We start from the raw sequence: 14836 nt of genomic DNA on the forward strand, positions 1-14836 counted from the left end.
CTATGCCATAAGACAGTTTTCTCAGCATTTTCTTTTTTTTTAGAGGTTTTTGCCTCAGAACACATGCCCTTGCCAGAGAGAAGACAGAGACAGTGAAAGGGAAAGTGAGAAATCACTCATCACTCTCCAGAGGGGACGGCCACACCATAATTCCGTCTCCGCCATTCTCCTCCTAGGATCTTAGGCATGTACACACACACACACACACACACACACACACACACACACACACACACACAGAATGATTTTCAAGCCACTGGGTCCAGGACTGGAGCCACAGTCGGCCATGTGGGAGTCCAGCAACATGACCACTACGACATCCCTCTTCTCAGCATTTTCGAAGTTCCATTCTTCTCAAACGTAATACAATAATCACTTAGAAACACCTTTAACTTCTTGTGATCAAACATGTAAACAAACAATAACTCTATTCCTATGACCTTATCTAATCATGAAAGAGGATCCTACTATGGCCCTGATCCTATGATCAGAATTCCTTTCTCCAGCTTCCTCAAGGACATTAATTACTCTGTTGACTCCCTTCACCATTTCTGCTAACTCCAAGTCTCTCCTGACTGTTTAAAACAGAGTGAGAAAAGGAGAATCCCCCTCCCCCTCACAAGCAAGAATTGTTCTAAATATATTTCAGAACTCTTCTCATTATACTGCAATTTACAACATCCACTGCTCCACTGAAATTACTTTCCATCAGATCAAAGTCTCTCTCTCTCGTTTTGTTGTTTGTGTGTGTGTGTGCATGTGTGCATGCACTAAATTACAATAGACACATTTACTTCTTTTTTGAGAGGTTTTTGCTATAGGCTGAGTGCGCTCGCCAGAAAGACAGAGACAGAAAGCGAGAAATCATCCCCCAGGGCAGATGGCCACGCTGCATTCCCTCCTCCATTCTCCTCTCGGGATCTTGGGCATGCACACACACACACCAGGAGTGAGTTTAAACCACCAAGTCCGGGACTCAAACCGCAGCCAGCTACGTGGGAGTCCAGCGACATAGCCATTATGCCAACTGCTGGTCCTGACACATTTACTTCTTATTTTACATTACTTTCCACCATTACTAACTACTCCCTCCCTCTTAAGATGCTCTCAGCATTTGATTTCCATGGTGGGATTCTTCTTTCTCTCTGTTCCTCTTTTCCAGCTACTGCTTCTCCATCTTTTTGGTGGGCTCTACTACTTACGACCATTCTTAAATAGTGGTATCTTCAGAGTTTCAATCTTGACCCTATTCTTTTCTTTCATGCTCTTTTTAAAAATCCCATCTATTCATGAGACCAGCAGTTGGTGTAATGGCTATGTCACTGAACTCCCATGGAGTCAACCGTCCCAGACCCAGTGGCTTAAACTCACGCCAGGCACAGGTACATTTGTGCCTAAGATCCGGAAAGGAGAATGGAGGAGAAGGGCCTGAGGTGTGGCCATCCCTCCCAAGGGGTGATTTCTTGCTTTCTGTCTCTCTGTCTCTCTCCATCTTTCTGGTTAGTGGTGAGCACATGCGCCCTAAAGGAAAAACCTCTCCGCTCCCCCCAAAAAAATACCATCTATTCCTATGGATTCATTCAGATATATATTATACTATGAAGATATCCTTAGCTATAATTCGGGTCCCGGTATTTCCCACAGGACTGAGAGAGCTGACCTGATTTCTTGAATATTCATCAAGGTCTATCACAAATCTGCTGCTTTTGTAAATTCAGAATGTAATTTATAATCTTTCTTGCAAAACGTGTTCCTTGTCTCAGAAAAATGGACAGCCCCTCAATTCATGCAGGTGCCATAATCAGGAACCTGGGCATCAATCAAGACTCCTTCTTCCTTACCTCCCACATGCCCTCAACTCTAAATCCTCACGATTCTATGTTCTCCATGTCTACTCACATCTATCCCCTCTACTGAATCATCACCATCCTTCATGTGGAGTCCTTTCAGTCTCTTAAAATGTTATCCTGCCTCCAAGTGTTATCATTCCCTCTAATGTATTCTGCACAAAGCAACCAGAGAATTCTCTAAAATGCAGATGTGGTCACATTATTTTCTCTACTTTTAACTTTCTAATGTGTTTCTGTTATCATTAGAATAAAGTTCAAATTTCTGAACAGGGTTTGCAAGGCCTTGCCAAATCTCTACAGTGCTCACCTACCTGTGTCAATATTCCCTGACTCACACTCCATGTTGCAGATATAATTTACTTAGGCACCCTAAACTCTAAAGATACTATGCTCTCCTCCTGGAACATTATCATCATCATTTTGGTACAAGTAATTCCTCCTTTAATCCTTAGCTTACGTATCACTTCCTTCAAGAGATCTTTCTTGACTATCCCATTCTCAAAACATCAACACACATAGGCTCCAATAACATTTTGTACTCATAACTATTGTTACTCTGTAGTGTTAAGTGCCTTTAGGTCTTAACTGTACCTTGGGATATAAGGAATGTGGAGTTTCTAAGTCCTATGCACACTGAAATATAGCAACTACTATAATGCCTGTCAGACAGTTTAGGCAGTCAGTAGACATTTAGCTCATCGAGGACTGGGTGTACAACTCTCTCCTTAAGTATAGGAATTAAGAATACAGCTCTGGAGTCAGACAGATAATGGTTCAAATCCTGCCTCTGATATTTCCTACTAGAGATTTTGAAAATTTTGGGGGCTTGGTTTCTTCATCTATAAAAATAAAAGATAATAGCATATGCTTTTGGCCAGCTATAATAGCAGCACAATAGTAATTAAACACTAGTTAATGCTGAGGTCATATTGGGAAGATGCTGGATTCATGAACTGAGATTTCTCTGTCATCCCAGGCACATACACATGTGCTGTGGATCCCGGCTGACTGAAACTAGAAATATGATCATGTATGAAGACCCTGTTGGGGATGTGTGTGTCTCTCTCTGTCTCTCTCTCTCTCTCTGTGTGTCTCTCTCCCCCCTTTTCTCATGCAATAAGTAAATAAATCATCTTTTTTTCTTTTTTTAAGTATCTATTTTGGGCTAGCCCATGGCCTGGTGGTTCAGGTGGATTCCGAACAGCCAACTGCATGGTTTGAGTCCTCAAAACAGCAGCCTGAAAAACACAATGGGGGCCTAATGCATGCCCGAAATCCCAAAAGGAGTGAGAGAGGGAGAAGAAGAAATCGCAGCATAAAACCGAGCCCCTCTGGGGGTATTTTCTCACTTCTCTCTTTGTCTCTCTCTAGCAAGCACACACCCAAGGAGAAATAGAATTGAAGAGTAGGGTTTGTGGCATGGCCACCCTCCTTCAAGGGTGCTTTCTCACTCTCCCCCATCCCATCCTCCTCCCTGTCTCCCTCTCTCTGGCCTGCCTAATTTCCTACTAAGCAGGCTATATTTAAGTAGAGTGGAAGAATCAAAAAATTAGTCATAAAAAAGAGTAAAGTTTACATAGGTACACACTAGAAACTTACTATTACTATGGTGTTCAAACCACTACCCACATATTTAGATGCCATGTTGTGACCAGCAGGTGGCGTGGTGGTTAAGGCGCTGGACACTCCCACATGGCCGACCACGGTTCAAGTCTTGGACCTGGTGGCTTGCTTTCTCCCTTTCCTCTCTCTCTCTCTGTGTCTCTCTCTGGTCAAATTAAAATGAAGGAATGAATGAATGAATAAATAAATAAATATTTTTTAAAAATTAAAGAAAAAAATTTTTAAAAAAACCTACCACCCACATATTTAGATGCCATGTCAACAAGATACAAAAACCAGTAAATAAGCAGGAAAAGTATTTTAGCCTCAAGAGTTTCCAAAGGTAATAATTGTATTAGTCCTTTATTCAGCTTCCAGTATGACACTGTTATATTCAAAAGAAAAAAGAAAAAAGAATACAAATATTCTTACCCACTTTATCCAAAGGTGGCATATTAAAACTCCTGAGTTCTGCTGGTCCAGACAGTCTACCAGAATTAGAATAAAATCTGTCTTGTCTTTGTGGAGGAAGAGCTGGATCAGTATATGGCTGGCCTAGGAAAGAAAGATGAAAATATTTTAAGACACCTTAATTAATATAAACTTAAGTCATATTTACTTAAGTTTAACTTAGGCATTTCTAAGTTATTGAACTTAATCATTTCTCCTGATTGCTGGAAAGCTGGTTCACACATATTTTTGGCAGATAATGGTGAACAGCTTTAGAAAATTACATATTTTATTATAAGCAATAACTTGGCTTTTATAGTAAACATAAGTATAATTTACTACTTCAGATTTTCAAAGTTCCAATAACTGTGCTTATTATAAATTAGGAAAACAATTAGTTATATGCCTAGATGTACATAAATTCATTTTGCTTTCAATTATAATACTAGTGGTATGAAAATGCACATCGATATACTAAAAATGAATGAGGAGGTAGCTACTAACATGGAGGAAAAAAATAGAAAATGTTGTAAGCATAGCAAGAAATTTATAAGGACAGCTAACAATTTCTTACCAAATTAGAAAGAGTATTATTTATAGGTAATTGGTTGTCAAAGTTTCAGTAATTTTAACATTTTGGAATTTAGCACTGATTCCAAACTAAAGAGAAGGATCACTGAGTCAAGAAATGCACAAAAGGTAGATTTCGACCACCGAAGACCCTCTGCCCAGACTTCACCCTCCTGCTCCGACATCTAGTCAGGAGTCAGGATAAGCAAATCAGCAGCCATCGATATTTGAGTTCTCAGCGGCCCCATTCAGGGATTTCGGCCACTGAAGACTTCGCCCTCCTGCTCTGCAGTCTAGCCAGGATTCAGACAGCAGGTCACTTCCTTCTGCATTCCTCTGATTGCTCAGAATTAACTTCAAAAAATAGGAACAAACATATAATCCATCAGATGACCAGAAACTACTGCAGAGGCACAAGGAATATGGGAAATTAAGAAAATATCTCTCCTCTAGTGGAAGTTAACTCTTCTCCCTCCACAAAGAATTCAAGGGAACTCATGGAAATGTCAAATAAAGAATTTAAAATATTCATAGTGACAAAGCTAACAGAGATGCAGGAAATAGAGACAACAAACTCCAGAAGAATGGAGAGTCAAGAAAGATCTATGGAGGAAGTAACAAATAAGCTAAGGATTAAAGGAGGAATTACTTGTACCAAAATGATGATGATAATGTTCCAGGAGGAGAGCATAGTATCTTTAGAGTTTAGGGTGCCTAAGTAAATTATATCTGCAACATGGAGTGTGAGTCAGGGAATATTGACACAGGTAGGTGAGCACTGTAGAGATTTGGCAAGGCCTTGCAAACCCTGTTCAGAAATTTGAACTTTATTCTAATGATAACAGAAACACATTAGAAAGTTAAAAGTAGAGAAAATAATGTGACCACATCTGCATTTTAGAGAATTCTCTGGTTGCTTTGTGCAGAATACATTAGAGGGAATGATAACACTTGGAGGCAGGATAACATTTTAAGAGACTGAAAGGACTCCACATGAAGGATGGTGATGATTCAGTAGAGGGGATAGATGTGAGTAGACATGGAGAACATAGAATCGTGAGGATTTAGAGTTGAGGGCATGTGGGAGGTAAGGAAGAAGGAGTCTTGATTGATGCCCAGGTTCCTGATTACGGCACCTGTGTGACTTTGCTAATTTTCTCTTGTTTGTTTCTTCTAGGAAAAATAAGGTCTCACTAGGTTTCCCAGGCTAGCTGCAAACTTGCAACCCTCCTGCCTCAGCCTTCCAAGTAGCTGGAATTACAGGGGCATACCACTGCAACTAGTTCATTTTTCCTTCTCTCCTGGATTATTGCCATCTGCAAAAAAATACGCTATAGTATTATCCATCTTTAAAAAACAAAAACACTTCTCCTTCTAAGCTATTATTAGGTTGTCAGTAAAGTCAACACTTATCTTTCTTTCTCCTATGCAAAAATAAGCCATGACTTTCCCATCATTTCTCTCTTTCACTCAAAGCAAGAGTCTTCAAAAAGTTGTCTACATTTGCCCCTACATCCTAACCTCCTCCCCACAACCTACTCTCTTCAGGAAGAGACAAAAACAAAGTTTCAAGGTTTACATAAGCATATATAGCAATAATTTGTCAACTATATACTAATTATTAGGACTTATAAAAAATCATTAAGCCATTTTAGATTATTTAAAGCACCTAACAACGGGGTTACATATAATTAAATTTACACTTGAAATGTCTGCACTTGACTATATCAATGTCCAATAAAATATTTAAAATAACATTTAAACATTTAAGTTTTAAATAACATTTAAAAACATTAAATAAACATTTAATAAATATTTTAATAAGTGTTCAATGAAACACTTCTTTTATTTAAAAAAAATTATATGAGAAGAAACACATGATTAAGAGATACACAATCCCAGAAAATTAACAGTCCTACAATTTAGACAACTTTAAAATAATTATCATACTGGGTACCAGCAGATGGCTTAATCGTTATGTCCCTGGACTCTCTTTCACATGGTTGACCACAGTTAAGAGTCCCAGACCCAGCGGCTTGAAACTCACACGTGGGGGGACCAGCACTTAGCGTAATGGCTTTGTTGCTGGGCTCCCATGTAGTCAACTGTGGTTCAAGTTCCGAACCCGGTGGCTTAAAATCACGCCAGGTGCATGTGCATGCGTACCCAAGATCCCGAGAGGAGAATAGAGGAAAAGGGATTGTGGTGTGGCCATACCCCCTGGGGGGTAATCTCTCGCTTTCTACCTCTCTGTCTCTGTCTTTCTAGTGAGCGCACACGCTCTATAGCAAAAACCTCTCACTGGGTGCATGTGCGTTCATGTCCAAGATCCCAAGAGGAGAACTGAGGAAAAGGTGCTGCAGTGTGGCCATTCTCCCAGGGGGTTGATTTCTCACTTTCTGTCTCTCAGTCTCTCTCTGTTTCTCTGGAGAGCGCATGCACCCTACAGCAAAAATCTCTCTAAAAATAACAATAATAGTAATAATAATAAAAATTATCACCCTAAAGATTAAAAGCATAGATGAAGACTTCAGCACATCTTATGAATTTTACAAAGACTCCAAAATTTCATTAGAGAGATCAAAATGAACCTAATTTAAAAACTATACTTCCACCAAGTGAATCTTGTCTAAAAGAATGTTCCCAATGCAGAAGGATAATGCCTGCATAGATGTCTACAAATCAGGACCAGTAAAGTAAAAACCTATGCTTGTGCTTCTAAAGTTGTCCAAGGTATTTTGATTTCTTTAGCTTGCTTTTGTTTCTCAAAGTACAATTTGAAACTGTCCTCACAATTTGGTGTACATGTCTCATACTTGTTTAGCTTTCCAAGTGAAAAAGATGTAAGATTTTGAACATTCGAAGCTGGAGACTAAACTTAATTCATGATTGTACCATCAAGGTACAGTTGATTAGTCTCTTTGCTACTTCTTACATAAAACATATCATCCAAATTAGTAAAAGTAAGCACTGACAAAAAAGAACAGATGCCATATACTTCCTGTTCTCTCAATTAAAACTAAGAATATAAAAGCTTAAAAATATATATAAAGAGAAGAAGTACCATAATTCCATTTAATCCTCATCCCTCTACTGTAGATAGTATGAGATTTGCTGAAGATTAAGATTTTTTTATTCTTCTCTATTACTTCTCCATGTTTGAAAAAGATGTAAAACTAGACATAAGAATAAAAGGACACTGTGGTTGGAATATTTGAGAGGAAGAGGAGCACTGAGGGCAAGAACACAAGAGAGTGAGAAAAATCATTAAAAAAACAATGAAACTTTGTTCAAATCCTGGAGTTGGCAGCTTGAGAAACATGCCATGTGCATGAGCATGCATGATCAAAATCCCAAAAGGAGAAATAAGAGAAGAGATTATGGCATGGCTACGCCCATGGGGCGGGGGATGAGGGGAGCTTTCTCACTTCTCTTTCTCTGTCTCTAGTGAGCACACATGCCCTCTGGCAAAATTATAAATAAATAAAATAGGAGTTAAAAAAATAAAAGTAAAAAATGTTGTCTCTCAAGTTGCACTAGGGACATTTGAAGTGCTTAATAGCCACATATGCCTAATGGCTACTGTAATGAGCAGTGTGAATGCGAAATGCCTCTATGTGTCCAGGTCAGTTCACCGACCTGTGCCCCCCACGTGCCCCAGGCTTACACGGCATGTCCACCTTTTGGACCACTGTAGGTGGCCATATCCCAATATCGCAACATAGAGCGTTCAGTGGAAGGTTTGGGGGGTTTTTTTAGATTTATTTAATTGTATTTATTATTATTATTTTTCAATTTGCTACAGGACACGTGCTCATCAGAGAGAGAGAGAGAAAATGGAAAAGCAACCCACCAGGTCCAGGACTCAAACTGCATTTGGCTATGTGGGAATTCAGTGCCCTAATAACCACACCACCTGCTGGCCCCTCAGTGGAAATTATTATGAAAATGAAACTACAGCACACAGATCCTGAAAGTATACTTAAAATGAAAAATATAGAGTTAATATTTTAAATCTTTTATTTTGGGAAAGCCACTAACCAACTGTATCTTTCTATAACAACTACTTTCAAACTATGTATCAGAACCTGAGCTGCAATTAGTAGTTATCTACAGGACAGTGGCATTATTTATTTAATAAATAATAGTGACATTATCTATTTAACTTTCCTATTAAAAATCAAAGACAAAAATGAGCCAACACAAACAAGTTGAAAGTGCTTACAAAAATGGGCTAGTTCGGGGGACCAGCAGTTAGCATAATGGCTATGTCACTGAACTCCCATTAGTCAACCGCGGTTTGAGTCCAGGACCCGGTGGCTTAAACTCACGCCAGGCGCGTGTGTGTGCATACCCAAGATCCTGAGAGGATAATGGAGAAGAAGGGATTGCGACATAGTCATCCCTCTGGGAGGTGATTTCTCACTTTTTATCTCTCTCTCTCTCTCTGTCTTTCTGGCAAGTGCACATGCCATGCCCTATAGCAAAAACCTCTCAAAAAAAAAAGGGGGGGCTGGTTCCATGGCCTAATGAACCAACACGTGGTTCAATAGCAAAAACCTCTCAAAAAAAAAAGGGGGGGCTGGTTCCATGGCCTAATGATTAAGTGAGCCAGATCCCATATGGCCAACATGTGGTTCAAATCCCAGGCCCATGGGGCCAGCAGGTGGCATGGTGGTTGAGGTGCTACACTACCATGAGGCAAATTGTAGCTTGAGTCCTAGACATGGCACCTTCCTTTCTGTCTTTCTCTCTCTTTCTCTCTCTGATGAGCATACATGTCCTAACACAAATTTATAAAATAGTAACAGTAGTAAATAAAATAATTCTTTTAAATTTTTTTTTTAAATCCCAGACCTGATGACTTGAAAAACACTCCAGGATGCATGTGTGTGCATGCCCAAAATCCTAACAAGATGTAAAAATGCAGATGGAATTACAACATAACCATGCCCCACTGGAGGATTCTCATTCTCTCTCTCTCTCTCTCTCTCTCTCATTCTCTCTCTTTTCCAGCAAGTGCCTGTACCCTCTGGCTTATTTAAAAACCCAACTCCAAAAAAAAGTTTTTTTACACATTTAAAACTATCAAAGGAATTATATTTTAAAGTATTTTTTTACCTAATTAACTGTTTTATCTTAAGAGTGTCACTAATCTTTTGGGGGATTCAGTGTCCTTCTGATACTCCACAGTTAAGGGCTATGGATAGATTAGTGATTTTTAAATTTAGATAACCCTCAGAATCTTCTTGGGAATTTTTCAGAAATAAGTCTACATCTCCAAAGATCATATTTAGAAGATCGAGTCTGAGGTGAGACAAGATCCAGGTATCTGCATTTTTCTTTAAGGTGTCTAGGTTATTTCTAATGACAAGTCAAGTCTGAGAACCACTAGAGTAAATAAATGTAGTAGAGACAGAGAACATGTGACAGGGACTCCTGGTATGACTAGCTTATGAATTTTCTCTAGGAAGGTCATCTATCCAGAAGCAGAGATACGATCTCTATCAAAATACTGCAGTCACATCCTTTCAGACAGGAACTGTAGTTTTTTACTCTTCATTTTTATCATGGCTAGATACATTTTAATGAACATTAAATGAAGTCAAGGAGTCTTTGAGGATATACTGCATCACTACCTTTCAAATCCCTTAAGTTTATACGTCATAGCACATATATCTCTACGTATAAAAACAATGAGAAAAAAACACTTAGCTTTCTTTCTTTCTTTTTTTTTGGAGAGGTTTTTGCCATAGGGCACGTGCACTCGCCAGACAGACAGACAGAGACAGAGAGACAGAAAGCGAGAAATCACCCTCTAGGGAGGATGGCCATGCCCCAATCCCTTCTCCATTCTCCTCTCAGGATCTTGGGAACGCACGCACACATGCCCGGCGTGAGTTTTAAGCCACCAGGTCCGGGACTCGAACCACAGTTGACTACATGGGAGTCCAGTGACATAGCCATTATGCTAACTGCTGGTCCCCAAAAACACTTAGCTTTCTTATAATTATTTAAATATTCATTGAACTAATGTTTCCTGAGCAATTATTACAGATCTAAATATTTCCCTGGGTATTGGCAATACAGTAATGAACAACTCTATACCCTTACAAAGATGATGCTTTCGTAATATCAAACAAAGAAAAGCCACACCATAAGGTGGCATCACTTCATAGAACATATACACTACCACAGCAAAGGCTAATTCTGGAACTAAATGTTTTTAACACAATAATCTTACCTTTCCAAGGACTCTAAAGTACCATTTTTTTTTTAAATATAACTATACAAAGTAGGCATGGTTCACTTTACATAACAATATATCTGAAACATAGTGTATAGGTGAAAGTTTAGGAGGGTGACCCCACAGTCCAGCGGCTAAGTGCTGTGCACTGGGAGCCAAATCCCACATGGCTGACTGTGGTTTCAATCCTGGTCCCAGCAGTGTGAAAAGCATGCCACACACATGTTTGAGTCTATCCAAAATCCTGATGGGACAGAGAAATGGAGAAAAAAACGACTAGAGTGCAATAGTGCCCCACTGGGGGGGAGAGGATGTTTCTCTTTGTGTCTCTGGTGAGTGCATGCATCCTTTGGCAATTAAAATAAATAAATAAATTTTAACAAAATGGGACCAGTAGATGGTGTATGGTTATGTCGCTGGATCCCCAAGTGGTCAACCCGTGGCTAGAGACTCAGACCTGGTGGCTTAAAATTCATGTTTGGCACGTGTGTGTGCATGCCCAAGATCCAAGAGGAGAATGGAGGAGAAGGGATTGCAGCATGGCCATACCCCTGGGGGCGATTTCTTGCTTTCTCTCTGGTGAGCACACATGCCCTGTAGAAAAAATCTCTCTTAAAAAAATAAAATTAGTAAATGAAGTAATTTTTAAACATATCCCTTGGGAAGGTTAAGGCTGTTAGAAGCATAGCAGTTAGTGCCTTAACTCTTCTGGTACATATATTTATTTTGGTAAGAGATCTAAGATTTACACATTTATTTTGGTAAGATATATTGTTTGATTAAAACAGACAATTACAACAGAAGGTGAATGGTATACAGAAAAGAACAATGAAAGAACTTGAATACCCCCCGTTTCTAAAACTCAAAAAGAAAAAAAAAAGTCCTAAAGCATATTATAGCTACCTTCTGAGAAGGGCATTCTAAGATGGTAAGAAGAATTTTTCACTTCTCTGGTTATACACTTCTACGTTGCTTGGGTTTTCTAAAATAAACATGTATTAAGTCTAAAAGCAATACAGACATTCTATTTGGCAGAGGGAGATAACTATTTTCTGTAGGTAAACAATTACCTCTAGTTATTCTGCTCAGATAACTGTTATTGTTATTTTCTAAAAGATAATTATGGTTTTTCTTTTTCTTTATTTTTTTTTAAGAGAGATTTTTGCTATAGGTCATGTCCACTCGCCAGAAAAGACAGAAAGACAGAAAGTGAGAAATCACCCCTCAGGGGAGATGGCCACGCCACAGTCCCTTCTCTTCCATTCTTCTCTCAGGATCTTAGGCACACATGAACATGTGCCCAGCATGAGTTTAAGCTGCTAGGTCTGAGACTCAAACAGGGGTTGACTACGTGGGAGTCCAGCAACGTAACCATGACACCATCTGCTGGTCCCAAGATAATCATGGCTTTTCTTAAGGCAAAGCATACATATACTCCTCTTTTCTTCTATTTCTACATGTCCCCCATACTGGCTGCCTTCCGTATAAATGATAAGTACTCTTACCTGATGAAGTCATCATCATCCTACGGTCCTGTTCCCAAGGAGGTGACAGGGACCCAGTGTCAGAAGGTGCTCTGTGAGGATCAGTTAACCTATCAGAGGTCAAGTCTCTTTCATTGGTAATCTGATGGTCCAGAGGATTCCCTGGGCCTCTTGAACCTAATCAAAGAATAAAATATACAATTTATGTTTTATCTTAAATATCATAAACCTAGCATCAAATAAAATCAAGAGAGTCTTTAAAAAGTAAAAGAAACAGATTCCAACAGTTTCCCTAAGTCATATTTAAACTATAATTCTACCCTACCAAAGCCATTTCTAAGACAAAGAAAATATAATTTAGCCATCCATATACATAAATACACACTTGCCTATAAAGTTCATTTTTAAATTATTATCATCATCATTTTATACATTAATTTTATACTGTGGTCAAATTATGAATTCAAAATACTAAATTAAAAAATAAGGGTACAGAAAGTAAACTGCAAAGTACATTTCTATACATGATATAATAGGTAATTATAAAACGAGGTTTTTGTTGCTTAAATTAATATATTGGGGCCAGCAGTTGGCGTAATGGCTATGTCGCTGAACTCCCATGCAGTCGACTACGGTTCGAGTCCCAGACCCGGTGGCTTAAACTCACGCCGGGTGTGTGAGTGTGCCCAAGATCCCGAGAGGAGAATGGAGAAGGGATTGCAGCATGGCCATCCCCCCCAGGGGGGTGATTTCTCGCTTTCTATCTCTCTGTCTCTCTCTGTCTCTCTTGCAAGTACACATGCCCTACAGCAAAAACCTATCCAAAAAACTTAAAAATTAAAAAAAATATTAATATATCAATAGTCAAAATGAATACGATTCTTTTAAAATGAGCATCTTTGGAGCTATCTATCTATTTCAATAATTTTGTTACTACTCAAAATTTTGTTTTGTTTTGTTTTGATTTTTAGATTTTTGCCATAGGGTGGGTACACTCACCAGAGACAGAGTCAAAGTGAGAAATCATCCTCCAGTGGGTATGGCCACAATGTAATCCCTTCCCTCCCATTCTCCTCCTGAGATTTTGGGCATGCACCCATACAAACTCAGTGTGATTTTCAAGCCACCAGGTCTGAGACTCAAACTGCAGTAGGCCATCTGTGAGCAGCACCTTAATGACTACACCCTCTGCTGGCCCCTCAAAACATTTTTTTAAAAACTCTTCAGGGGAGCCAACCCTATAACTTACTGGTTGAGGGAAGCAGATTCCACATGGCCAAATGCAGTTTAAATCCCAACCTGACAACTTAAAACACATGGTGGATGGGTGTGCATATGTGCTGAAAACTCCAACAGGAGAGAGAAATGGCAAAGATAGAACTGCAGTGTGACCACTGCCCCATCAGAGGGTGCTTTTTCCCCCTCTGTTTCTTTTGCAAGCACTTGTGCCCCTGTGGCAATTACTAAAAAAAAAAAAAAAAATTTAAAATAAATAAATAAACAAACAAAATTCTTTTGGAAATGTATTCAGATTAATTTAAGAGTCACATAAAAATCTGCCTATCAGTGTTATGTGACTCTTCACCTCTGCCCTAAAATGACTTTTTCCTGATTAAAAACTTCATACTGGGACCAGCAGTTAGCGTAATGGCTATGTCGCTGGACTCCTATGTAGTTGACCGCAGTTCGCGTCCCAGACCTGGTGGCTTAAAATCACGCCAGGCGCATGTGCATGCGTGCCCAAGATCCCAAGAGGAGAATGGAGGAGAAGGGATTGCAGCATGGCCATCCCCCCTGGGGGGTGATTTCTAGCTTTCTGTCTCTCTGTCCCTCTCTGTCTGGCGAGCGCATGTGCCCTATAGCCAAAAAAAAAAAAAACCCTCTAAAAATAAAAAACCATACTGTCAGATAAACTGGCTCTAAATATGGCTTTTAGTCATTTCTAAATATCAAATTCACATTTAAAAAGAACTTACAAGCTCTGAAGCCAGGTCTAAAATAAGAGTTTTCAAAATAACAGCACTGTTAAACATTTTAAACAAGACAACATTCATTCAGATAAGGAAATCTAATAATCATATTTATAGAAGGGAGAATCATTTATAGTTCCCTAATTATGACAGAGAAAGAACAGTACCTTAACTAAGCCCATATCTAATTCAAATGGAAAAGACAAATACAAAAAATATTTTAATATTCAATTACAATATATATTACTATCTCAATTTATCTGTCATAAGTGGGGAATGAGGCCTTGTCAAAATTATATTGTCCAGAAAACAAAAGCTTATTCCTTTTAATGAACAGTTTTTAAAAAAATTTTTTTTTCAAACGAAGTATTTCTAAAATGTTTCCCTATTTTTAGTACCTCCTTTAAAAAAGGAGACAAAAATTAATTTGATCTTTTCTTGGTAACTTGTACAAATCAGTATAAGCACTCATTTTTGAAAATATCTTTTTTCCTTTTTTTTTTTTTAAGAGATTTTTGCCATTGGGAGTGTGCACTCTCCAGACAGAGTGAGAAAGAGAAACAGAAAGCGAGAAATCACCCCCTCCCCCCACCCCCACACAAGGTGATGGCCACACCACAATCCCTTCTTCTCCATTCTCCTCTGGGATCTTGGGCACACTCA

The 14836-nt window shown here is 38.9% G+C and overlaps 1 protein-coding gene across 15 annotated transcripts in view; it reads right to left on the reverse strand.

The window, feature by feature from the left end:
* MIA2 (MIA SH3 domain ER export factor 2) overlaps positions 1-14836 on the reverse strand; it is a 112456-nt gene that overhangs the window by 3892 nt on the left and 93728 nt on the right. For all 15 annotated transcript variants that reach the window (XM_014589282.2, XM_006152342.3, XM_006152341.3 and 12 more), the window contains 2 exons: positions 12225-12380; positions 3885-4007 (listed from right to left, as the gene is read on the reverse strand). In XM_014589282.2, the coding sequence (XP_014444768.1) occupies positions 3885-4007; positions 12225-12380 (279 nt within the window). The remainder of the gene's footprint in view (positions 1-3884; positions 4008-12224; positions 12381-14836) is intronic.

This window comes from Tupaia chinensis, unplaced genomic scaffold (assembly GCF_000334495.1).
Source record: "Tupaia chinensis unplaced genomic scaffold, TupChi_1.0 Scaffold000350_1, whole genome shotgun sequence".
NCBI lineage: Eukaryota > Metazoa > Chordata > Mammalia > Scandentia > Tupaiidae > Tupaia > Tupaia belangeri.